Consider the following 27,454-nt stretch of genomic DNA (forward strand, 5'->3'; position numbering starts at 1 on the left):
ATTCTCTGTTCTCAGAGGTTCTCTGGTAGGCTGCAGGAGACTTTAGTGTTTGGGTTGTGCTAGTTTGGTTTTTGTATGGTTTCATTTGGACGACTATCTTGAGGCTCCTCCATGTGGTTTAGTGAGGTTTTCTGGAACAGTTCTACAAAGCAGCCTGCAGCAGAAGAGACTTTGAGAGTTTTTAGGAAGTTCTGGAGACCAGACTTTAGAGCAGCAGAAACATTTGTCAGCAGTTTGAGCAGGAGAAGGTGAGCTTCAGACTAGAAATGAGATGGAAACCTTCTTGACCCGTGTGGTGAGGTCCTGTACCAAGAGTTTGAGCAGGTTGTGAAGAGTCTGTAGTTCTTTGGTCTGAAAGCACAAGAAGAGTCGACTCATTAAAGGAGAAAACAGGAGATATTGTTGGTTCTTCTGTCGCTCTGCAGTTTCCAGTTTCCTTAGACTGAATATCAAGTTTATATTTTAAATGATTTCCCATGTGAGCCCAAGAAGACTTCAATAAACTCCCTCCATCCCCTGAACACAACACATTTTATTACCATGTTAAATCTTTTTTTTAATGTTTTTGAGTTTTAATTATAGTTTTAGCATAGTTGTTTTTCTTTGTTTAGTTTTGTCATCTGTGTGAAAGGTGCTAAACAAATAAAGTTGAATTGATAAACTGAATAATTGACTAACTCATGATTGTGACAACAGAAGTATTTTCATTGTGATTTAAGGGTTTGTTTCATTTTTAAGGTTGGGGTTAAAATCTTGACAGAAAAAAAGATTGAAGAAATAAATTACAATAAACAAAGCAATTAAATCAAAGGAAAAAACATTTAATACAATAAAACTTTTAAAAAGAAAGTTAAACATTAAATACAATTAAATTATGTTAAACACAAAATATTTAATTAGATAATTAAACAGAAGATACAAAACATGTATTTATGAAATTAAACAAATTTTTTTAACAAAAATATTAAAGATGAAATATTTTAGACAATGAAACATTTTTTAAAAAATATAATTAAAAAGAAGAATATTAAGCATTTAAAAAAATACAAAACATTTAATTAGATTATTAAACCTTTAAGAAGACAAAACATTTGATTAAAAAATTAAATGTTTAATTAGAAAATTAAATCTTAAAGACAATAAAACTTTAAATAGGAATTAAACAGAAAATACAATGAAGCATTTATAAAGAAAATTAAAGATTAAAAGGTGGTAAAACATTTAAAAAGAAAAACAGATTCAATCGAAAAATTAAACATTGGGAAAGAAAAGGAAATTTTTCAAACAAGTCGATAAACCATTTAAAAAGACAACAATTAAACATTAAAAAGACAAAACATTTTGAAATCAAATCAGACATTAGAAAAGAATAAAAGGTGAGAAAAGAGCAAAACTAAACATTTAAGAAGAATCAAACTAAAGACAAAACATTTGAAAGGACACCAGTTAAACTTTAGAAGATCAAATTAAACAGAAGAGACAATAAAACGATGAAAAAAAAGCAAAAACAGATAAAGGTCTTGAAGCGTTTTCTAGTCTGAAATGAAAACATTAAGTTGTTTCTTCAAACATTTCCTCTTTCTATGTTCTTGGTTTGATTGTGGACAGATTTACTAAGAACTCATTTCAGAAAACTGCTTTCCAGATAAAGTCTACTAGTAGTTGAAGGCATGGATCAAACTAATGTTACCTTCTGATCTCCACAAACTTTACTGTTCAGTGAAGAGAATCAAAGTTTGTTGAGGATTTCTAAAAAACCCACAGGTGAAGGTCTGAGAAGAACTCAGATGGATGATCTAAATGTGAAATCAAGACTCATGGTCACAAGTTTTAAGGCTTCTGTTAACCAGAAAGTTCAAACTAACAGAGAAGTACTGAGAAACTTTTAAAACTTCAGTCCTCAGACTGTCTAAAGGTTCAAACTAACAGAGAACTACTCAAGAACTTCTAGGATTTCAGTCCTCAGACTGTCTGAAGGTTCAAACTAACAGAGAACTACTCAGGAACTTAGAAGATATCAGCCCTCAGACTGTCTGAAGGTTCAATCTAACAGAGAACTACTGTGGGACTTAGAAAATTTCAGCCCTCAGACTGTGTGAAAGCTCAGGTCCTGAGGACTCGGGAGGTCTGGAGGCTTGGAAAGTCTTGGAACTGAGGGTTCCACCCTCCAGCACAAAGGCTGAAGTCCCACCTCCTGAGAAAAACGGTTGTCGAGACTCGAGTTAAAAAAAAAAAACTTGAAAACGACAAAAAATAGATGATAAATGCGCAAAAAAAAGAAGAATTAGTATCTGAGCGAATAGCTCAGGGGATAAGAAGACGGACTACCAACTGGAAGGTCGCCGGTTCGAGACCAGCCAGTGGCAGTTTTCTTTCTTTGTCTTTGTCAGGATTTTGATAAAACTTAAGAAGGGTCTGGTCTTGAACCAGCGACCTGCAGCTCCATAGGCAAATCCTTAACTCACTGAGCTACAGATCAGATACAAAGAAATAATTTCGTCGTCCCTTTGACATCGTAGTTCCTGAAGTGACCACATGGGCGGAGCCAAGGCGGAGTCTGGGTGGAGTCAGGGCGGAGAGTAGGCAGGGAGGTGGGTGGCGGCCTCCCCCCTCTACTCCCCCACCACCCCCCACCACCCACCACACCTTCCCCCGCCTCACGAGTTCTTCGAGTCTCCACGAGTTCTTCGAGTCTCCACAGGTTTTCCCCAGTTTCTGGAGTTTCCACCAGGTCGGAGGCAGAACAAGTTGACATGAAGAGGTGTTGAAGTCGGCCAGGATGGACTGACTTTATACAGCGACTAGAAGGAAGACCACTAGAAGAGCAGGTCTTTAACCACCATCCAGAAAATCCATGGAGTCGGTTCCAGAGAAATGAAAGAAGGTCAACTTTTATCAACCTCCATCCACATGTTCAACTTCATATCTTTACTTTGACATTTTTAGCACCACAAACCTTTAGTATCACACTTTATGATCATTTATTAGGACTTTCATGGAATCCACCAGCAGATTTAGTTTTTGTTGACAAACTTTATTCTTGTCGTCGTGGGACTGCAGTATTTAAAACTCTTCCTTCTATTTGACCTCATGTTTATTAGTTTTAGTGGAGAAAGTTATTTTAATTGTCCATTAGTCTCTTAAAAAACAAACAACAAATTGGATTAGTCAAGAAGTTTAAATTTCTTACTTTGTCATATTTTAAATATGACAAAAAAATATGAAAATAAAGCGCCTTGAGACAATTTGACCTGTAATTGGCGTTATATAAATAAAATTGAATTAAAATTGTATGTATCTTGTAATGTTGGAGTAATTCAGACATATATGTTGGAAAACACATTTTCTTTGTCCATTAAATCTGTTGATTGTTTTCTCCACTAATTCATTTCTTGTTTTGCTTTATAAAATGTCAAACCCAAATATATTCAGTTGACCGTCATAAAAACCTAAAAGATTTACACTCATGATGCAGGAATCAGGCAGTTTTTCACTTTTTATCTTAGTTTAGTCAGAAAGATAGTTGATAATGTGTGAATTGTTGCAGCTTGTGAGCCGTAAAAGGTTTTAATCTTTGGGGCCGAGTGTCAGAAAACATTTAGAAACCAACATCAACAAAACACTCAAAGATTTGAACATCATTAAAGGGAAATCCAACTTTTACATGACAATGTCAAATTAAAGGACATTTATTTCCAATGTAAATGTGTGATATTCATCCTCTGGAGCTTTCTCTTCACATCGTCTTCCACCTGGACTGGTTTGGTTGGGAGCATGTGCAACAAACATTTGAAAAACTGCACTTTAACATCAATGAATGACACTGAAGTTTAATCTCTACATAAATGAGACTGAGTCTGGATGTGCTGCTCTGTCATTAACTCCTAAGTTTAGGGAAAGTTCAAACAAAAGAGGACAGTTCAGATAAGACTTGAGAATGAGCTTATTTTGAACAAACATCTCAGACTTTCTGAGCTTCAGCACCTCTAACAAGATATTTTAACAACAAGCAACTCAAGAGATCCAGAAGTTGGAGAGAGTTAGCTTTAGCTGAGCCAAAGAACATGTGGGACGCTAACCTAGCAAACATTTCAGACTTTTCTTTGTGAATTCTGAGAAATAATTTCCTATTTAATGACAGAGCTACACATCTTAACTCAGTCTCATTAAAACAGACTCTAATTCAGTGTCATCCATCCATATTAAAGTGCAGTTACCCAAAATGTTTGTTGCATGAGCTCCAACAAAACCTGTCCAGGTAGAAGGCCACTTTGACAAACAGGAAGTGGATGATTCCAAGCAGATTTATAGAAGGGGGAACCAGACTGTACTAAGTGTGGTCCAGTATAGAGGGGTGTTTTGTGGGTTTTTAAGGCTGATAATGATTATTAGTGAGACATTTGGAGTAGATATTCATTTGCAGTAAATGAAAGTATTTAAAATCTTGGAGTTAAACTTAGAAGAACACAAACTCTAACAGAAAACTTTGTTGATACGTTTTTGTTTTGTTTACAGATATTAAGTTAAAGGAGTTTTATTCGTGACATATAACCAATCAAATCACTCCAGAAGACAGAGCGACCACAGGTAGATAAAGGTTCAGAGCCAAAGTAGCGCCATTTTTAAATGTATTTATTACCGTAAATCAGTAAAAAATAAAATACTGATAATCAGTAAATCAGTCAGCCCACAATTACTACAATTCTACAATGTATGTCTCTTTCCTTTGACTTGTTATTTATACAATATACTATGTATATTTTATACTATACTACTATGTTTGTTTCCTCCTCCTCTGTTTTCTGGATTGTACTCAGCTGCATGCCTTCGTCCACCCGGCCTCCGTTGACTCGTCCCGCCTGCCGTCTCTGGAGCTGAAGCTGGATTGGAACAGACCAAAGTACAGTCCAATCACGATGCCAGCTGCCTCTCAAAAGGCTCCTTCATCTGGCAGGTGGCAGCACTTCTTCTGAGGGGAAGCTGAGCTGGTCCAGCAGAACTTTGGAGATGTGTTCCAGTGGTTGGTGGATGTGTGGGGAGATAGAGAGGGACCTTTGAATTGTTCAGAAAGGAAAACAGGGAACCCATTGGTAGTTTTAGTTTAGGCTGCTACTGCAGTGTGTTTTTGGGTTTTAAGAGGTGAACAGGAAGAGGTTTTTTGTATTGATTATCTTTTACTTTGTTCCTGGTTGGAATGTCCATCAATGTCAACGTGAAGTTCACTTTTAGTTCTGTTTATTTATTTTTATTTTACTAACACCCATTTGCTTTTAACCCCCTCACATGTTGCGTTGTTGTAAACTTACTCTTTCAAATAAATACTTGTCTAATCCTCTGGAAACCAGCGTTTGGACTGTTTTTGTGTTGCTCCTCACCGACTTCAGACAGCCGGGACAAAACGTTTTGTGGACTAAAGGCTTTTCTATGACGTTTTTATTGCAACACGCTATACTATGACGTTTTTAGAGTGACATGCGATTCAACATGTTGTAAAAACGTGCCATATGATGAAATAATGTAAAAGAGGCCGTGAAAAACACTCCAGAAAGGTTTTCTTTGAAAAAAAAATCATCATGAATTTTGGCGCAAAACAACGCCATAGTATACTATGTCGAAAAAAAAAAACGCAATTTTTCAACATGTTGTAAAAACGTGTCATATGATGAAATAATGTAAAGGAGGCTGTGAAAAACACTCCAGAAAGGTTTTCTTTGAAAAAAAAATATTCATGAATGTTGGCGCAAAAAAACGCCTTAGTATAATATGTCGAAAAAAAAAATGCAATTTTTCAACATGTTGTAAAAACGTGCCATATGATGAAATAATGTAAAGGAGGCCATGAAAAACACTCCAGAAAGATTTTCTTTGAAAAAAAATCATCATGAATTTTGGCGCAAAAAAAACGCCATAGTATACTATGTCGAAAAATGTCATTTTTCAACATGTTGTGAAAATTTGCCATGTGATGAAATAATGTAAAGCAGGCTGTGAAAAACACTCCAGAAAGGTTTTCATTGAAAAAAAATCATCAGGAATTTTGGCGCAAAAAAAAACGCCATAGTATACTATATCGAAAAAAAAATGGCAATTTTTCAACATGTTGTAAAAACGTGCCATATGATGAAATAATGTAAAGGAGGCCGTGAAAAACACTCCAGAAAGGTTTTCTTTGAAAAAAAAATCATCATGAATTTTGGTGCAAAAAAAACGCCATACTATACTATGTCGAAAAAAAATGTGATTTTTCAACATGTTGTAAAAACGTGCCATATGATGAAATAATGTAAAGCAGGCTGTGAAAAACACTCCAGAAAGGTTTTCATTGAAAAAAAATCATCAGGAATTTTGGCGCAAAAAAAAACGCCATAGTATACTATGTCGAAAAAAAAATGTGACTTTTCAGCATGTTGTAAAAACGTGCCATATGATGAAATAATCTAAAGGAGGGCGTGAAAAACACTCCAGAAAGGTTTTCTTTGAAAAAAAAATCATCATGAATTTTGGTGCAAAAAAACGCCATACTATACTATGTCGAAAAATGTCATTTTTCAACATGTTGTGAAAATTTGCCATGTGATGAAATAATGTAAAGCAGGCTGTGAAAAACACTCCAGAAAGGTTTTCATTGAAAAAAAAATCATCAGGAATTTTGGCGCAAAAAAACGCCATAGTATACTGTCGAAAAAAAGATGCAACTTTTCAACATGTTGTAAAAACGTGCCATATGATGAAATAATGTAAAGGAGGGCGTGAAAAACACTCCAGAAAGGTTTTCTTTGAAAAAAAAATAATCATGAATTTTGGCGCAAAAAAACGCCATAGTATACTATATCGAAAAAAAAAATGCAATTTTTCAACATGTTGTAAAAATGTGCCAAATGATGAAATAATGTAAAGGAGGCCATGAAAAACATTATGGTAAGGTTTTCATTGAAAAAAAAATCATGAATTTTGGCGCAAAAAAATGCCACAGTATACTGTCGAAAAAAAATGCAATTTTTCAACATGTAAAAACGTGCCATATGATGAAATAATGTAAAGGAGGCTATGAAAAACACTCCAGAAAGGTTTTCTTTGAAAAAAAATTCATATTGAATTTTGGGGCTAAAAAAATGCCTTACTATACTATGTCGAAAAAAAAGGAGATTTTTCAAACATGTTGTAAAAACGTGCCATATGATGAAATAATGTAAAGGAGGCCGTGAAAAACACTCCAGAAAGGTTTTCTTTGGAAAAAAAAATCATCATGAATTTTGGCACAAAAAAAACGCCTTACTATACTATGTCGAAAAAAAATGTGATTTTTCAAACATGTTGTAAAAACGTGCCATATGATGAAAAAATGTAAAGGAGGCCGTAAAAAACACTCCAGAAAGGTTTTCTTTGAAAAAAAAAAATCATCATGAATTTTGGCACAAAAAAAACGCCTTACTATACTATGTCGAAAAAAAAGGCGATTTTTCAAACATGTTGTAAAAACGTGCCATATGATGAAATAATGTAAAAGAGGCCGTGAAAAACACTCCAGAAAGGCTTTCTTTGAAAAAAAAATCATGAATTTTGGCGCAAAAAAACGCCATAGTATACTATGTCGAAAAAAAAATGCATTTTTTCAACATGTTGTAAAAACGTGCCATATGATGAAATAATATAAAGCAGGCCATGAAAAACACTTCAGAAAGGTTTTCTTTGAAAAAAAAAATCATGAATTTTGGCGCAAAAAAACGCCATAGTATACTATGTCGAAAAAAAAACGCAATTTTTCAACATGTTGTAAAAACGTGTCATATGATGAAATAATGTAAAGGAGGCTGTGAAAAACACTCCAGAAAGGTTTTCTTTGAAAAAAAAATATTCATGAATGTTGGCGCAAAAAAACGCCTTAGTATAATATGTCGAAAAAAAAAATGCAATTTTTCAACATGTTGTAAAAACGTGCCATATGATGAAATAATGTAAAGGAGGCCATGAAAAACACTCCAGAAAGATTTTCTTTGAAAAAAAATCATCATGAATTTTGGCGCAAAAAAAACGCCATAGTATACTATGTCGAAAAATGTCATTTTTCAACATGTTGTGAAAATTTGCCATGTGATGAAATAATGTAAAGCAGGCTGTGAAAAACACTCCAGAAAGGTTTTCATTGAAAAAAAATCATCAGGAATTTTGGCGCAAAAAAAAACGCCATAGTATACTATGTCGAAAAAAAAATGTGACTTTTCAGCATGTTGTAAAAACGTGCCATATGATGAAATAATCTAAAGGAGGGCGTGAAAAACACTCCAGAAAGGTTTTCTTTGAAAAAAAAATCATCATGAATTTTGGCGCAAAAAAACGCCATAGTATACTATATCGAAAAAAAAAATGCAATTTTTCAACATGTTGTAAAAATGTGCCAAATGATGAAATAATGTAAAGGAGGCCATGAAAAACATTATGGTAAGGTTTTCATTGAAAAAAAAATCATGAATTTTGGCGCAAAAAAATGCCACAGTATACTGTCGAAAAAAAATGCAATTTTTCAACATGTAAAAACGTGCCATATGATGAAATAATGTAAAGGAGGCTATGAAAAACACTCCAGAAAGGTTTTCTTTGAAAAAAAATTCATATTGAATTTTGGGGCTAAAAAAATGCCTTACTATACTATGTCGAAAAAAAAGGAGATTTTTCAAACATGTTGTAAAAACGTGCCATATGATGAAATAATGTAAAGGAGGCCGTGGAAAAACACTCCAGAAAGGTTTTCTTTGGAAAAAAAAATCATCATGAATTTTGGCACAAAAAAAACGCCTTACTATACTATGTCGAAAAAAAATGTGATTTTTCAAACATGTTGTAAAAACGTGCCATATGATGAAAAAATGTAAAGGAGGCCGTAAAAAACACTCCAGAAAGGTTTTCTTTGAAAAAAAAAAATCATCATGAATTTTGGCACAAAAAAAACGCCTTACTATACTATGTCGAAAAAAAAGGCGATTTTTCAAACATGTTGTAAAAACGTGCCATATGATGAAATAATGTAAAAGAGGCCGTGAAAAACACTCCAGAAAGGCTTTCTTTGAAAAAAAAATCATGAATTTTGGCGCAAAAAAACGCCATAGTATACTATGTCGAAAAAAAAATGCATTTTTTCAACATGTTGTAAAAACGTGCCATATGATGAAATAATATAAAGCAGGCCATGAAAAACACTTCAGAAAGGTTTTCTTTGAAAAAAAAAATCATGAATTTTGGCGCAAAAAAACGCCATAGTATACTATGTCGAAAAAAAAAACGCAATTTTTCAACATGTTGTAAAAACGTGTCATATGATGAAATAATGTAAAGGAGGCTGTGAAAAACACTCCAGAAAGGTTTTCTTTGAAAAAAAAATATTCATGAATGTTGGCGCAAAAAAACGCCTTAGTATATGTCGAAAAAAAAAATGCAATTTTTCAACATGTTGTAAAAACGTGCCATATGATGAAATAATGTAAAGGAGGCCATGAAAAACACTCCAGAAAGATTTTCTTTGAAAAAAAATCATCATGAATTTTGGCGCAAAAAAAACGCCATAGTATACTATGTCGAAAAATGTCATTTTTCAACATGTTGTGAAAATTTGCCATGTGATGAAATAATGTAAAGCAGGCTGTGAAAAACACTCCAGAAAGGTTTTCATTGAAAAAAAATCATCAGGAATTTTGGCGCAAAAAAAAACGCCATAGTATACTATGTCGAAAAAAAAATGTGACTTTTCAGCATGTTGTAAAAACGTGCCATATGATGAAATAATCTAAAGGAGGGCGTGAAAAACACTCCAGAAAGGTTTTCTTTGAAAAAAAAATCATCATGAATTTTGTCGAAAAATGTCATTTTTCAACATGTGAAAATTTGCCATGAAATAATGTAAAGCAGGCTGTGAAATCACTCCAGAAAGGTTTTCTTTGAAAAAAAATCATCATGAATTTTGGCGCAAAAAAAACGCCATAGTATACTATGTCGAAAAAAAAATGCAATTTTTCAACATGTTGTAAAAACGTGCCATATGATGAAATAATGACAGATGACGTGTTTAGAGCGACCTGCTATACTATGATGTTTTTAGAGTGACATGTTATACTATGAACTACAGGCCATACTATGTTATTTTTGAGTAAAGCATACTATACTTTGACATTTTCTGAACTACATCCTATACTATGGCGTTATACACAGATTGCTTTGGTTACATGTTGATTTATAATCTAGATTTTTTTCTGTTTTGTTTTTTGATGGGATTACCACAGACCTGACCGTGAACACCGTTGACACCCACCTGAGGGAGAACACCAACTGCTGATGCTGATACTGGCACTGCTACTACAACTTGTAATACTATTACAAATGCTGATACTACTTCCACGACTCTAACAGCTGTTTATACTACTACTGCTGCTTGTACTTTTAGTATTACTACTATTGCTTGTACAACTATACTACAGCTACTATTAATCGTCTGGTATTTGCTTGTCAAGCTGCTAGCTCGCCTTAGCGTTTTGCTAGTGGCTAACTAGTTAGCTCTCATAGACTGGAAGCTCTCAACAAGATTTCATAACGAAAAAAGAGCCAAAAACGATTCTTACCTATGAAAAGTCATTCCAAGTTTCCTTGTCTCAATCGTACGACGCAGTGTTTAACTGTATGCAGCACAGTGAGCCGGCATACTTGTTGTTTCCGTTTTCACGCCGTCTACATCAACGGAATGCACTGAAACTTTGCCCCCACTAGCTTAGCCTCGCAGTAGCACGCAGCTCAAAGGGGCGTGGCCTATCTACTCATTCATATCTATGGACGTGTCCTGTCCATTCATATCTATGAGCGCTATTATATATATTATTATATATATATTATATTCCTTAATGTTGCCCAGAAGATAAGGTGACAACACACATGCATGCGCATAACTTTTAACACGTTTGCATTGACAGGGGGACGATAAATACTTTTCCAGAATAAGTTCACCGTTTCCAGGACATTGACCTTTTTTTTCCTCATTTTCCATGTTTTCCATGACTGGAAAATTGGTCAATCATTTTCCAGGTTTTCCAGGACGCGTGGGAACCCTGAGAAGCTTCCAATAAGTCATTGTGTTTGTATATTTTACAGAGAAGCTTCTAGACCTGATTGGATTTTTGGTATAAAATCTTCTCTAAACAAAACACGCTGACTGCTCATGTGTCGTCGTTGAAAAGAAACTTTATTGGTCACTAATACAGAAACACAAGGGTCCGACTGAGCATACTCAGACTGAGGAGGCGGGGCTTAATCTGTGGAATAATCAGGAGGATTCAAAACCACCTTTTTCCAAGCAGAAGTTCAGACGTCTGCTGTGATAAAAGGTTCACACGAAGACAGAGAAATGTTTGTTTTTCTGACGAGTGTTTGAATGAATGAATAACGTGTTGTTAGCGTGTCGTCAGTATTTCTGAGCGCTGTTGATCAGCGTTTCTCTCTCCATCAGCAGCTCTCCATATCTCTGCTGGAGCTCCCTCTCTCTCTCCATCTGCCTCTCCACGTCCTCCCGAAGAGCCTGAAACACACAAACAAACATCATTTAACTCCAATAACCAAGAAATATGAAGTTAGTTAACCCTCCTGTTGTCCTCATTTACGGGCACCAAGAAATATTGTTTCCTTGTCTGAAAAAAATCCCAAAATACTGCAAAAAATCTCCCAAATTTGGCAAGAAAATTCCTGTAAATATTTTCAAAAAATGAGTAAAAATCCTAAAAATATCTCAAGTGATTCCATATATACCAGTAAAACTTCTAATATTCGCTGGATTTTGGTTGATTTTTGTGTGAATGTTCTTAAGAAACATTTTTAACATTTCTTTTTTCCACCAAAAAATGTTCAAAAATTTCCCAAAAATGTTGAAAATGTGGACATCAGAAGTTTCCCTGTGAAAATATTTTTTTTCCCCCCACATTTTCAAACTTTAAAACGGGTCAGTTTGACCTGCAGGACGACACGAGGGTTAAACCTCAAACTGCAGCCAGAGCTTCTAGACGGGACGGTTTTGGTTTTCATAGCTCCTGAAACTTCTCGTTAAAGACTTTCAGTCGGTTGCTGTGAATTTAAGGTGCTTTTATGACGACTACATGGATCAAAACTTCAAGATACTGAATTAAAAATGACATTAAAACAGAGAAAATTAGCTTCTTCTCACAGTGAAGAAGCTGGAAACTCCACAAATAACTTCCATTACCTTTTAATTACCTCAACTCTCCAATATATTAGTCATTTATTTTAGCGTTTTGTGGTCTGTGTTTTGACAAAGGTTACATATATGTTGATGTTTTTACCTCTTGTCTGCGGGGAATTGCTGTGTCTTCCTGTTTCTTGAGCTGATTGAAGGTCTGCAGCTCTGTGGCCGCCTGCTCCACCTGGTGGACACCAACAGGAACAACATCAGAACCACAAACATCCAGTATTTAGAGGATTTAGAGCTGTCAGGACAACCAGAGAAACACTAATTAATCAATTATCAACCAGTAATTAACTCACCAGTGCAACTTGGGGGGTCTTATCCTTTAGTTAGTCATGTTTATATGTATATTTAAACATTGTTGGGACTTAACCTTGACATGTAAATGAGTCAAGTTTTATTTATGTATTTGTAGAGTACTTGATATGCAAATTAGTCAGGTACATTTTTATATTTAAATATTGTAGGGTCTCGGCCCTAATATCTTAATTAAGTTAATTAGGGTATTTGTATAATAAATATCAAGGCTAAGACCCTACAATGTTTTAGGTCAGTCAAGTTCATTCTGAAATATTGTACGGTTTTAGTTGTAATATTTAAAATAGCAAACTTAATTGGAGTTTTATATATAACATTGTAAGGTCTTAGCCCTAATATTTAAGTTAAGGTTAATGCATACAATAAAATATTGAGTTAACTTTAATATGTATTTATTGCAGTCTCAACCTCAAAATACTTATTATAATTTGTATAATAAAATATTGTAGGGTCTTAGACGACGTTTAAATTCGTGAGGATTATTTTCATTATAAAATATTGTAAGATCTTAATATTTAGGTTAAACAAGTTAATTTGCATTTTACATATTTACATGAGTCAAGTTTTATTTATGTGTATTCCATATTATTTTGTAGGTATTAGCTGTAATATATAAATTATTCAGATAAATTTTAATATTAAAATAATGTAATTTTTAGCCCTAATATGTAAATTAGTCTGGTTCATTCTATATTTAAATATTGTACAGTTTTAGCCATCACATTTAAAATAGTAAACTGGTGTTAAATATATATATAACACTGTAAGGTCTTAGACTTAATATTTAAATTAGTGAGCTTTATCTGTATTACAAGATATTATGGGTGTTAATGTTTAAATGAGGTTTGTTTGTGTAATAAAATATTGTAGGATCTTAATATTTAACTTAGTCAATTTGCATTTTATATCATGTCTTAGCTTTAATATCTACGTTAATTAGTGTAATTTATATAACAAAATAATTGTAGGATCGAAACCTGGATATTTAGGTTAATGTGTAAAATGAAATATTGTAGAGTATTAATGTGTATAATAAAATATTGTTGGTTATTTGTCTTAATATTTAATTAATCCAAGTAATTGGTAACGTTGATCTTTATCTCAGAAAGAATAAACTCCGGATCAAAGTCTGTTGTTTTTAAATCTGGTAAATAAATAGAGTGAATTCACATTGCAGCTAAAATAAACTTTTCATGAAATTAAACTAAAACTAATTTAGGTTTTCATTACATTTACACTCCAGAATTACCTCCTCGTTTAGCTAAAATCTTTAATAACATGTTAATATACAGCTAGAAGGATGATTAGACAAATAAAAACTTGTGCTTCATCAATAATAACTCTATTATTATACATGTTATATTAGGTTAACAAAGAAAGCAAAAGTGTGTTCAGATGAAATGAGGCCATGAACTGAATTCAGATCATAAAGTGAATATTTTAAACCTTTTCTCTGCTGCAGTGATTTCAGTGGATCAGTACCTGTTCCCAGAGCTCGTTGTGCTGCTTCAGGAGTCCCAGAGCTCTGGACTGAAACCCTCCCAGCAGGATCTTCAGCTTCTTCTCCAGTTTCGCTGCTCGTCGAGCTTCAGCCGTCATGTGACCTCGATTCACCTGCAGAGAAACAGGATTCAGTGTTCTGGACCAAACAACCTGAACATTCAGGGTCTTTATCGGTGTTTTCTCACCTCCAGCTTCTTCTCCAGGCTCTCGATTCGATCTTTCTTTGATGCCAGGTTTGCTCTGGTGTACCTGTTCTGACCAGGTAGATACAACACCTGAGGAACACACATTACACACAGTTATTAAAGGACTCATTTGGAGGAAAAATACAGCAAAGATCTTGAAATCAGGTGCAACAGAGCAACCTGATTAACCACAAAACCTGCCAGTAGGTTTCCTGCCATTTCAGCTGAACTGCAGGCAGTGTTCATAGAGAAGACTAATTAAAAATGTTTTTTAAAAAAAGTAAATAAAAAGTAGAAGATATTTCTGGTTCTCTCGCCTTCCTTCTATTTCCATGGAGCTGCAGGACTTTAGACTGAAAGATGAACCAACAATAAAGAAAAATGAGACAGGAGCAAAAAACACCTGGAAAATAGACATCTTTTGAGGTATTTTTATCTCTTTGTGGTTTTTTTTTTGCATCTTTTTAAGCACCATTTGTGGCTCTGTCACTTTTGCACCTTTTGTTTGTGTCATTTTTGTGTTTTTAAAGCATCTTTTGTGTAATTTTGGGCAATTTTGTGTCATTTTCATGTGATTTTTTGTTATTTGAACTTCTTTTTGTGTAATTTGGGGCATTTTTGTGTCGTTTTCATGTTATTTTTTATTTAAGCTTCTTTCTGTGTAATTTGGGGCATTTTTGTGTCATTATAACATCTTTCCATGTCATCTTTGAGTATTTGTGTCATTTTTGTCTTATTTAAGCATCCTTTTGTGTATTCTTGGGCATTTTAGGTCATTTTCATGTCATTTTTTGTGTTATTTTAGCATCATGTTGTGTAACGTTGGAACCAATATTGGTAACACTTGCAGAGATTTTAAAAAATGTGGAACTTTTAGATTTTTGTTGTAAAATTAATAAATTAAACAATCATCCTGCACAAAAGACATTTCTTGATTCTCTCTCCTTCTTCATTCTGTTTCTGTGGAGCTGCAGGACTTAAGAATGCAGTGAAAAATGAAGAAAAATGTAAGAGAACTCAAAAACATGCAGACAAAGATTTTCTGCATGTTTTTGATAAAGAATAAAATGTAAAAAAATTATGGTTTGAGTTGGTTGTTTAATTAGAAAACTGGGACTAATTTAGAAATGAGCAGCTCAATTAAGGAAAAAAATTGAAATACGTATGTCCAAAATTAAAAATGAAAACTATTACGAGAAATATGATGAACAATGATGATGTTTTTTTAAGAGAGGATTAAATATCTGTAGGTTTTGAGATGTAGAGGCTCACCTGTCCGTAACACTCCTCCCACACCTGGCTGTAGGCCTCCATGCTCAGGTCGCCGTGGCCCATTCCTGCCTTCACCACCTCCATCTCTAACGCCAGCAGAGCCTTCGCCTGTTTATTAGCAAAACATTATCAACAAACACATCTTTAACAAACATGACATCACCAACAAACACGACGTCATCAACAAACACGTCTTCTGTAAACGTCCTGCAGCTTAAATCCGCTGAGTCGTTCCTCACCTGCTCCATGTCCTCGGTGCTGACCGGCTTGTAGGTGTGCGTCTCTAGGTAGGCGATGTGCGACGCGTTGTTGGACGTGGAGGCGGGGCCTCTGTTCTTGCCTCGCTGCAGCTGATTGGCCGAGCTGGACGACGGATGGTGCAGACAGTCGTGGTGCAGCATCGTGATCATCTCCTGCTTGATGAGCTCCTCGGCCAGCTGCAGGTCGGACAGCGGCTCCATGGAGGCCGGACGCAGCACCGATTCATTCACCTGCAGGAGGAGATGTAAAGATAAACATCTGGTGTTTCTACTCAACATCTGCCTGAAGGGAAATGACTTCATTAAATCACAGTGACTGGATTCATTTAATGAACGTTTCTAGAGCCAGAAACTGTTAAAAAAAAAAAAAAAAAAGTTAGAACAACAGTTAAAATATTCTAGTTTTTAATCGTCCCTTCAACCAAAACCAACCAAGAGTTAAATATTTTATTCGACACACTTGTTTCAGTTAAACATTTGCCAAAAATAAACCTTTTCCTCAAACCTAATTCTGTAATTCTAAAAACAGTGACATGTTCAGGTATAAAAACACCAGATACAAACACCTGAGGAACAGATATTATTAAATGGTTAAAGGACTGTGGTGGCTCATTTGGAGGAAAAATAGAGCAAAGATCTTGAAACCAGATCCAACAAAGCAGCCTGATTAGCCTCTGAAAGGCCTGTTATCTTGAAATAAATACCAGAATTCCACCATTTATCAGCCAGAAAATATAAAAACAGCGACATGTTCAGGTATAAAAACAGCTAAGTTGACCAAATAGAAGCTTAGAATCATGATAGTTAATCAAACACATCTGGTTTGAAAATTAGCCAAATATAAAGTTTGAGGACTAACATGATTCTGTAAAAAGCTAAAAATTCTGAGCAGCCTTTAGTGACCAGCAATCACACGGTAAAAATTCTGGGAGATTTCAGCTGAACTGCAGGGTGTATATAAAAACAAATTAAAAATATAAAACAAAAGCAGTAAAAGAAAAGTTAAATAACTAGGCTACGTAGAGACACTTTTCAAATATCTGTAACACTTATGGAGACTAAAAAATGTTGAACATGTAGATTTAATTGAATTCAAGAACTTTTCAGCTGAACTGCAGGCAGTACAGAGAGGAGACAAGTACAGAAACAAGTAACAAAGTATAAATACAAACATAAAAACAGGATGCAGAGAGAGCGTTTCTCGAGGAATTAAAAAAAAAACTGAAAAAAAGCACATAATATAAAAGACACACACGTCCCTGAGACGTATCGCAGCTAGAATTAAATTGAAATTGTCTCTGTTTAAAGTGTCCGTAGAAGCAGCCTGTGCTTAAAACACCAGTTAAAGTTAGATTTTTTCAGTACTGGTGACACCTGAGAGCTTTTCTAAAACTGTTGTACATGTTGATTACAATTATTTTGACATTCTTGTAAAATAAATAATCAAATCTGTCTTCTAACATTTCTATGACATCTCTACTTCAGTGGTTTGTTTCCATAGAGGCACAGGATTTTATATTGGAGAGAAAAATGACAAACAGGGAAGAAAAGTGTGACAGGAGCAAATAAAAAACAGCCACACTTGGAGAGGGTTAACACCAACTTAAATGGTTAGAAAGATTAGTTTTTACTGTTGATATTATGAATTAGTGTTACAGATCTCACCTCAGTAGGTCTGGGTAAACTCCTCTGAACAGCAGTGTGTCTCAGCTTCAGCTCCTTCTCTCTTTCCGCATCCCGCTGAGCCTGAAAAACACAAATAAATACAACACGTAGTCATTATATGAGGTTTTATTCAACATAAAGGTGAACAGAGACGATAATATGAGGCCCCAAATCCACAGCAGGAAGTAGGAGCAGATATGAGGTGGTGTTTACCGTTACATCTGTTTCCACTGAGGTTTAGGATTGACCACTTTAAACGTCAAAGGTAGCAACAAGCGTCCAAAACCAGGAAGGATCGGTTAATTAAAAGCCATGCAGATGTTAGGATAAATGCTGAATGTCGGTCTGACTAATGGCCACACTGATAACTGGCTGATAACTAATCGAACGCTTGTTGTTGTCTCTGAATGTGACCCCATGGCAGCTTTTTCAGGACCGCTCAGACGTACATAAGTTCTTTATTTCCCCCTGAAAACAGTCCTGAAAGAGGTCCCACGGGTTCTAATTCTGATGGGAATACGCTCAAAGGTTTGGGTAGAAATACGCCCATAAATGAGCTTCTGATGGAGAAAATCCTACCTGATGACCACAACATTTAAAAGCTGCGTTTTGATTCTTTTTCTACATTCTGACCTGCTTGCGAGCCTCGATGTCGGCTGAGTCCTCTACGAATCCCGTCTCCGTCTCTGTTTCTTCGAGTTCCTTCTCCGCATTCTCCGGAAGAACGATCTCAAAGTCGTTCTTAGGAACAGGAAGTGACATCAGGCCCTGCCTCAGCTGCTGCAGACTTTCTCTTTGCTGGAAGGAACAGAATGAGAATGTTAAGTATGCAACCAACTCACCGTCTCGTCTGGATTTACTGGAATACGTTGCTGTTTTGTTATTGTACCAACGGTGTTTCTACTGTTCTAAAGATGCCTGGATCTGTTTTCTTTCTAACATTAGAAAACCCAGCTCTACTTTTCTGCACAAAAAATAGACTAAAAAATATAACTACTTTAAGATATTTTCTGCTATTTGCTTCATCTTTGCAGGTATTTTACGTTACAGAATTACAACATGTTTTCTGGCATCTTTCCTGCTATATTTCCTTTCTTTTTTTTATAGTACAGATGGTTAGAAGTGGGTTCTCACCACATGTTTTCCGTATGCTGGGTCGGTCAGCTGCTCCTCGCTGTTGATATTCAGTTTGTCTCTCAGCGGTGTGCGACCGGGGGTCAAACCGGGGGTCGCGGCCCCTCGTGGGGTCATCGCACCTCCAGCCTGAGGCGTCATTCCCTCTGAGCCTTGACCGGGTCCAGGAGTTCTGATAGAAATAACCAAAAAACTTTAACATTCACAGCAGGATAGAATCTAATTCTAATTTTAGAATGAAAATTCATCTAAACCAGGGGAGTCAAACATGCGGCCCGCGGGCAAAAACTGGCTCGCAGGACGGCTTTGTGAAGAGTAAAAATAACAGAGGTGAAAATGAATACTTCTGGTGAAACTATTTAAAAACACTGAAGATTGTGCAATATAATGTCAGTCAACAGAGATTGGTTTGATGGAACCCTATTGCTGATGCTCAGACACAACTTTATGTATTTTTTATGTACAAATTTTACACATTAAGAAGGCAGGGGGATAAATTAACCTTCTTCCTTAATAGTGAGTCAGTTCAGGTGGTCAGGATTACTACAAAGATGTGGAAATGAATGGAAATTTAAAAGAATTTCTAGATCTTCTAGATAGGTTGTTCATAATGTTCTGTAAAAACATAGTTAATTAAATGTCAACACTTTCAGAATGTACTTTTTTGCACTAAAATAAAGGGTGAAATGCGGTAATTTATAGGTTATTATGCTGTGATTTTACTGGCCGGTCCACTGGAGATCAAACTGGGCTGAATGTGGAACCTGGACTAAGATGAATTGGACGCCCCTGATCTAAACTCTCAGTACTGCATCAGTACACAGAGTGTGTACCGAGCTGTGATGATAGTTTTACTACCTGAACGGTGTACTGAGGACGGTGTTGGGCGTCTGAATCTGCTGCCGTTGAGGCGTCACTCCGCTGAAGTCGCTCTCGTGCAGCGGCGTGTTCAGGCCTCCTTTCAGAGGCGTGTCGATATTGGTCAGAGCCATCAGGTTCTGGGCTTCCTGTAAAAAACAAAAACACACACATGATGGTGAATATTACAGGGGGTGAATATCAGTACCTGCTCTGCAATGACACTCTTACTGACTTTGTTATTGGTTAATGATTTTTACAAAAACTAAACATGCCATTAACATGCATTTTCATTCTGCACTAGGAATTCAATTAATCAAAAAACATCATGCATTAAAACAGTTCACTTCAAACCTGCTCATCATGAATATTTTGTGAGAACCTTCTCCTATATAGAGATCATTCAAAGTACTTTACATGCAGATTAAAAACAACTGAAGAAAATAAAGTAAAACATGTAATAAAAAATGTAGGTAATAAATATAATTAATCAAAAACAGTACAAAGTGAATACAGCGCACATTTATCAATAAAATAATTTGATAGAATATTAATAAAATAATTAAACTGAATAACAGATAAAACAGCTAAAAAAAAGACAAGAAAAAATTTGTAATTTTTTTCCCCATGTATACAAAAACCTGCGCAAGATCAGAGTTTTTAATCAGTATTTTCTACCTCTGGAAGAACTTGTGTGATATAAATGTTTGTCTACATGTGCAGTTCAGAAAAATGTGTGTAATAGCAACAGTAATTTATTTTATCTATTTTTTAAAATGTTTTTACTGATGTCTCTACATTTTGCACTGTCCTCTATGCTGCCATAAAACTGCAATTTTTCCCTCTGTGGGAATGAAGTCTGATCTTATCCTAAAGCTTTTTAATTGACTTTTTAATAGTAAGATATAGTAATAACAATAACTATAATATATAAACTATAACTGATGTCTTGATTACTCATAAGTCTGGTTCTTTACTGTCTTTTTAAAACCATAATCTAAATATTTTCCGTGCACGAGTCAGAATCTGCAGACAGATCTGACATATTATTGGGATGCCTCTAATTTTAGTCCTCATTTAATAAAGAGCAAGTTAATTTAGCTTAACTGCAATAATACACACTAATTATAATACAATATCACTGATAAAAATCTACTGAAATCATGCAGAGAATAAATAATAATCACACAGACTCTCCTGCTGTGTTTTTATGACTTACCTGCAGTATCCGGTCCTGTGCAGCGGGGGTTCGTGGGGTTCGTAGTCCTGTCGTCATGGTGTTGGTGACGCTGTACTCCGACAGGAGGGTCGAGGAGGCCGAGTTTCCACTTTCACTCTCCTCAGCAGCCTGACGGGCGACTTCACTGGCGACGCCCAGTTTGACGACTTCCTCCAACTCAGCATCACTGATCTACGAATAAAGTAAAAAAATAAATAAATTAAAAGAACATTTAAACAATAAATAAATCCAAAATAACGCGACCAGTTTGGACTACATTTCTCTGATAAACTTATTCAAGCCCATATTCTTCACATTTACAGGATTATAATTGTATTTTTGGGGTCTATTAGAATATTTTTACATGCTTTAATGTTCAAAAACAGTTAATTGTTCCTTATTTTTGCAGCATCTCTTATTAGTCTCTGTTTGAAACACTGTTTTGGCTCCTGCCACCTTTCTGAAAGGCCTAGTCTGCTCTGATTGGTCAGCTGGCCCAACTAAAGCCAGGTAGCTTCGGTTAGTGGATCTCTGAGTTTAGGGATGTAGCTCTGGCAGAAAGGGCTCTAACGAGGTAATAATACTGGTCATGATTGTGAGGCAGCTGCTTTTCAAACAAGGAGTTTGAGGCAGGAAAAAAGCAGCTTTCTCTGTGTGTTCCTCTTATGTTGCCAGAAAAGCAGTTATATAACAGCTTGAAGGTAAGCAGAAACCAAACAGCAGAATCCAGGCTCCTCTGAGGTTACCTGAGGTGCAGGTAAGACCAGCTTGGAGCGTTTCTTGGTGAACTCGGCGACTCCGCTGGTCTGCAGGATGGCAGACGGCAGGTCGCTTTCTTTCTTCTTCTTGATCTTCTGCTTGTCTTTCTTCCTCTCCCTCTCCTCGCGCTCACTGCAGAAAAACAACAAGATTCATGAATAAAAGTCAACTGGTGGTGTTTATGATACGTTAATGGTCAAAAACAGCGGTTGATTGCTAATACAAAACGATAATGTCATGTTTTTGTTGTTGTTTTGGCAACTGATAAATTAATTAATAATAAATGGAAATACAAAATCGCAGAACTCAAGCCTCTGAATTCCATTTTTTACTCCCGTCACACTTTCCTTACTTTGATTATGTATTTTACAAATACTGTCCACATGATATTTCTATTTAACTACTTACATTTCACATTTGTTTTTATACTTGACTTCTTTCTGCTCTGTGTAAACAAACTGCAGTTCAGCCGAATAGTTTCTGAATTTTTGCCATGTCACAGCAGAGATTTTTTTTTTAATTTTCCAAAATCTTGACAATTTTGTGTCCATTTTTAAATGAAACATGTAAATCAAAGCACTTCCATTAAAAATATCACAAATTACACATTCAGATTTGGTTTATTTTCCAGACAGAACTAGAAGTCACACATGCTATGTTCAAAAACTGTCACAAAGTTGAAAATCTTGATGATTCTATCTGTTTTCACATTTTCAGGCTCTGATATATGCAATAATTTTGGTGATTAAAAAAAAAAAAAAAAAAACGTGTTTCAAACCCACCATGAGGTTTGGGGGTTCGGAGGGTAAAACAGATCTTCACTCTGTCTGCAGTGCATTCATTTATTTATTTATTTATTTATGTATTTATGTATTTATGTATTTATTTATTTATTTATTTATTTATTTATTTATTTATTTATTTATTTAAATTTATCAACTAAATATATAAGAATAAAGTTCTGACTGAGTGAAAAATCTAAGTTTTTCTGCCTTTAACAGCAGCATCTAGTCTGGTAAATACATTGACATCTGACACTGCAGGAAGCATTATTATGTCACTTTCTGTTGCCAACGCATTATGCTGTACTGCTGTATTTATCGTAGGTTACATGCTCTGAGGAAAACCCATTTGCAGCAGTAGTAGGTTTGGATCGACCCATTGTAGCCCCTGTTAGCGATCTCCTGCTAATCGGCCAGCACCAACTCAAACTGTCCATCAAACATGCCCATGAAGTATTTCTGTTTCACTTCCTGTGCATATAAAATTAACCAGTAATGAAGTATAACAGTTCTGCATGTGTCTGTGTCGTGTATTCCTTGTATGTTATTTAAACTGTGTGTTTATGCTGTTACTTACTTGCGTAATTCTCCATCCAGGTGCTGCTGTCGGAGCCGTTTGAAGTTTGGCTCCAGAGCATCATACTGCTCCATGCTGGTGTCATAGAAACCCTGAAAGGGAACAAAAATCATCAGTTAATACCAGAATTTAAATTCACGCTGTACTTGTGCTGTGGATTCATTCCAAAAGCACATAAACAGTCATTCTCAGCTGGTGTCTCGGTATCCGTACCGGTGCAGGTTTCTTTTCGAAGGGGATTTCAGCGTTGTAGTCGACTCCTCTCTTCTTCTTCCTCTTCTTCTGCACATCGATTCCTGCCGCTCTCAGCTCTCTGCGTTTCTGCAGAGCAGCCAGCCGCCTGCAGCAACAGTAAAGAAGGGTTGTTTAATGTGTTGTGTGTCACCAGCTTTCTATGTGTTTCTGTTCAGATACATGTGTGGTTTTTATGAATCCGTGCCCAGTAGTTTCACCTGGCTTCCTCCAGCTGCTTCTCTCTGGCCTTCCTCTTGGCTTTCTTTCCCTGGGTGTTGGCCAGACGAGCCCTGGCCTCAGACAGCATCTCCAGCTCATCTACAGAGAGAAATAACAGAAAAACAGACAGTCAGGTGCTTAATTCATTGATTTGGTTACAATAAATGCAATGCAGTTAACCCTTTAAGACCTACCATTGTGCTATTCTTACACTTTTACATGCTGTAGTGCAATTTTTTGGAATATTTTTATTTGCTTTACATAAATATAACCCTCATATTCCAAGTTTTTATAATATATATTGACTTGTGTCTTAACTACTACAATAAATTGCTCAAAAGTGCAACAAACCTAAAAAAATGAAAATCCTTTTTGCTTTTTTTCTCCACATATATTTCAAAATACAGAAACTGCATCGTTGTATCCCTCAAATTTGTAAAAAAGTTGTGCAATATCCCGTGGTCTAGTTTATGAGATTTTTGTTATGTGCACTTTATTGTGTATTTTTAAAAACCCATCACTGCAATGAAAAACCGCTCTGAGACCTGGTGAATGTGTGAAATGCTAGTCTAACTCCTGAGATTTTAGATGCAAAAACCCCCTCGATCTGTCTGATCTGGTTTCATCTACCACCAATCAAAAATAAATATGCAATGGCAGCGCCGGCCTACGCTGGGTTCTACAGGGTTAAGATGAAACGTCATTTGAACCGGCTTTCCAGAAGGTGACTATAACACGACTTTTTGCATAATAACTTCTTCGATGAAAACTGAAAAAATTGTTGTCAAAAAAAACTATTGTGAGGGCACAAATGTAAATATTCTTAGGACCAGGGTACAGATTTCTCCTCATTGTTGTCCATGTGTTCAGTGTTTTACTGCACCTTCATCCATGTCCACAGGGTCGGGTCTGGCTGGTTTAGTTTCAGGATTTGGGTCGATTTCTCCTGGTTTTAACTTTCTGGGGTCGTCTCCCACCTCCTCTTCATTGTCTCTTTGTGCTGCTTTGTCGCTAAACAACCACAAAAACACAGCAGTTAGCAGCAGGTTTAACACACTTAATGAAATGCTCCTGATTGTTCTGCAAATTATGTTATAAGATCACAGTCTGCTGTAATAATAATAATAGCTCATGTCAGCATATCAGATGTATAAATGTGTCTTTAATGAAATAAAACCCTACAGCAGGTATTCGTAGTGCTCCAGACACTGGGCAGCAGTCCGTCCGATGATGGGAGCGATGGTTCTCCACTGAGTCGGCATCAGCTTGGCCAAGTGAAGCAGCTTCTCCTCCTCTTCTCTGGACCATTCTGTCTTCTTGATGCTGGGATCCAACCACTCATACCTGCAGACAAAAACAACAGAAATGTATATAGATCTAATTTAAGCAGGTAACTGACATCTTTTAGCACAATAAACGGGTACATTGAGAAGAAACAACTGTCAAACATGCACTACTGTTCAAAAGTTTGGGGTCACCGAAACAATTCCATGTTTTCCATGAAAACTCCCACTTTTATCCATGTGCTAACATAACTGCACAAGGGTTTTCTAATCATCAATGAGCCTTTCAACACCATTAGCTAACACAATGTAGCATTAGAACACAGGAGTGATGGTTGCTGGAAATGTTCCTCTGTACCTCTATGGAGATATTCCATTAAAAATCAGCTGTTTCCAGCTACAATAGTCATTTACCACATTAACAATGTCTACACTGGATTTATCATTCATTTAATGTGATCTTCATTGAAAAAAATGCTTTTCTTTCAAAAATAAGGACATTTCTAAGTGACCCCAAACTTCTGAACGGTAGTATAACTAGGACACTCAAAAAATAACACTTCAAACATCAAATAGAAGATTTACAGTCATGCAAAGTAGGGCTGCAAATTATTTTCATTGATGAAAAATATATCGATTATGTTCTTGATTAATATGTCAGTTACTATGTCTATGAAATGTCAGAAATTTATAAAAAAAAAGTCCGAGATGACAAATGTGTTTTTTGCCTACAATCCAAAGTTCAGAGAGGAACAAAGGAAACAGAAAATATTCACATTAAAGAAGTTAAAATCACAGGATTTAGACTTTTTTAAAATTAAAAAAATATTCAAATCAACTCAAAATTGCCAGTGATTAATTTAAATAGTGAACAACTGATCAATTAATTGCTACAACTCTCGTGCAACGCATTGTGCAAAACAGAGCACTTCTACTAGAGATAATGTCATTTCTACAAGTTCCACAATCAAGCTGAAAGCTAATTTATGGTAAGACTTAGAAAATGTACAAGTGAATTTGTAATTACATGTCTCTGCATCAACACTCACCATCGAGCTTTACACTGTTTGGCAGACTTGCGGTGCAGCAGTGAGGCGATACGAGACCACTGGTTTTTCCCATATTTCATCACCGCTGCCTTGAGGATCTCATCCTGGAATAACAGATAAAAACACAAATTAATCAGCATTATCTCATTAGATCTCTAAATGAACCAATCAAATCATTCAATCAGACTAAAAAGGTCCCATATTTTCCCCCTTTTCAGCAAATGAATTTAAGTCTCGCATGCTCTGATTTTTTTTTTTGAAGTTATTTTTTTTGGCCTTTTGGCTTTACTTAATAGGTAGGTAGAGGCAGACAAGAAAGTAGGGAGAAGACATGCATCAAAGGGCCATGGGCGGGAAACGAACCCAGGCCACTGCGTCGGGGACCAGCCCCTGTAAATGGGTCACCTGCTTAACCCGTTGAGCTATACGGGCACCCCGGGTTTGAATTTTTTAAGCTTAAAATACTGCAAAGATTATTAATTTCTCAATTACTGTATAACTCCTGGTTTCAGTCAACCCATTCTGTTGTCTGACAACAGAAACTGAAAATGTAAATGACAGCAGCTTTATTGTAGTTCAGCTGGATTAAAATACAGTTTAATGAGCACAAAGAGCAGGAGAGAAGCTAACATATGCTAACATGAAAACACAGTAACCCACCCAGTCCTGGTTTACTGGTTTAAATGAAAGTTTCCACCATCTCTGAATGTCCCTCAGTGTTCCAGTTTATACAGAGCTCCGACCTACAGGCGTATCAGTTTCCACATTAGCCGCACAACATGCTAACACCAAAGATTTCCTTGTTGTTGTGATAACACTGTCGTCAGTAATAACATTAATTCCTCAGTTCCTCAGATTCTGGCAGTGCATGAAGACTCTTGTGTTCACTCTTATAGCAGAACATTTGATGAACTTTGTTCAAGCCTCAGACAGTTTACAGCTTTCAAGTCAATTTGGACAATATTTGGACACATTTTGAATAATTTTAGACTCATTCTGGGCATGTTTCAGTGCACTGAAGACTCAGCAGCCAGTTTTCAAGTCGTTTTAGGCTAATTTCCAGCTTATTTTGGACACATTTTGAGCCATTTGGAATAATTTTGGACTAGTTTTGAGTCCTTTTGGACAATTTTCAAGTCAGTTTCTTTAACTTTTAGTGCATGACGACTCTTGTGTTCACTCTTACAGCTGAATATTTGGTGAATTTTGTTGCTGTTTCAGAAATTTTAGAGTTAAGCAGGATGGTAGTAGTAAACACCTTCAGAGTTTCGCTACTTTCATTTTACATCTTCAGGTTTTAAAACAAACAAAACACAATTAATACTGATTGTCACATATGGGACCTTTAACTCGTATAAACGCTGAAAAACTTTCCATTATCTCCATGGCAGAATGCTTCTCCAAATCTTACTAATCGTTAGCTCACTTGCAGCCTGTATTAGCATTTGCTAACTGCGGTGCTAACTTTACAAATTAAATGCACAAATATTTAAAAGTAACTGAGTAAACTGCATGTTTACAAACATTTATTAAAGTATTTCGACCCGATGGCCCCGACACACACAACTTAAACTTGTTATGCGGGCTAAGTCCTGTTAAGTGAGCAGCCAGCATCGTGCTAACTTAGCCCCATTGGTTTACATATGGAGGGTTAGCATCGTGCTAACAGCGTAGCCGTGTAAATACGTACCTCCGTGTTGCGCCAGACGCCTCCTTTGATCATAATTCGCGGCATCTTGGCGGCCTGTCGGTGTTTCCCGCTTCAGTGAAATGTAAGAAGTGATTGTGTTTTTCCAAAAACGTTCGCTTTATTCTCTAAAACAAAACTACAAGCAGAGCGCTAAGGTGAGCATCTAACATTCACCTCAACGGCGGCGACGCAATGCATTGTGGGTGCTGTGGTCA

At 36.0% G+C, this 27,454-nt stretch overlaps 1 protein-coding gene across 1 annotated transcript; it reads right to left on the reverse strand.

Moving 5' to 3' along the window:
* Positions 1-11,202: 11,202 nt before the first annotated feature.
* cdc5l (CDC5 cell division cycle 5-like (S. pombe)) lies at positions 11,203-27,437 on the reverse strand. Its single transcript, XM_023295913.3, has 19 exons — positions 27,240-27,437; positions 25,550-25,653; positions 24,400-24,561; positions 24,101-24,228; positions 23,217-23,316; positions 22,978-23,104; positions 22,765-22,856; positions 21,393-21,537; positions 20,647-20,838; positions 19,428-19,576; positions 18,570-18,741; positions 18,069-18,233; positions 17,436-17,516; positions 15,750-16,001; positions 15,511-15,618; positions 14,239-14,328; positions 14,033-14,164; positions 12,330-12,410; positions 11,203-11,554 (listed from the first exon to the last, which is right to left on the reverse strand). The coding sequence occupies exons 1-19, from the start codon at positions 27,282-27,284 to the stop codon at positions 11,441-11,443; spliced, it is 2,439 nt and encodes an 812-aa protein (XP_023151681.1). The 5' UTR covers positions 27,285-27,437; the 3' UTR covers positions 11,203-11,440.
* Between the last annotated feature and the right edge of the window lie 17 nt (positions 27,438-27,454).

Source organism: Amphiprion ocellaris, chromosome 16 (assembly GCF_022539595.1).
Source record: "Amphiprion ocellaris isolate individual 3 ecotype Okinawa chromosome 16, ASM2253959v1, whole genome shotgun sequence".
Lineage (NCBI taxonomy): Eukaryota > Metazoa > Chordata > Actinopteri > Pomacentridae > Amphiprion > Amphiprion ocellaris.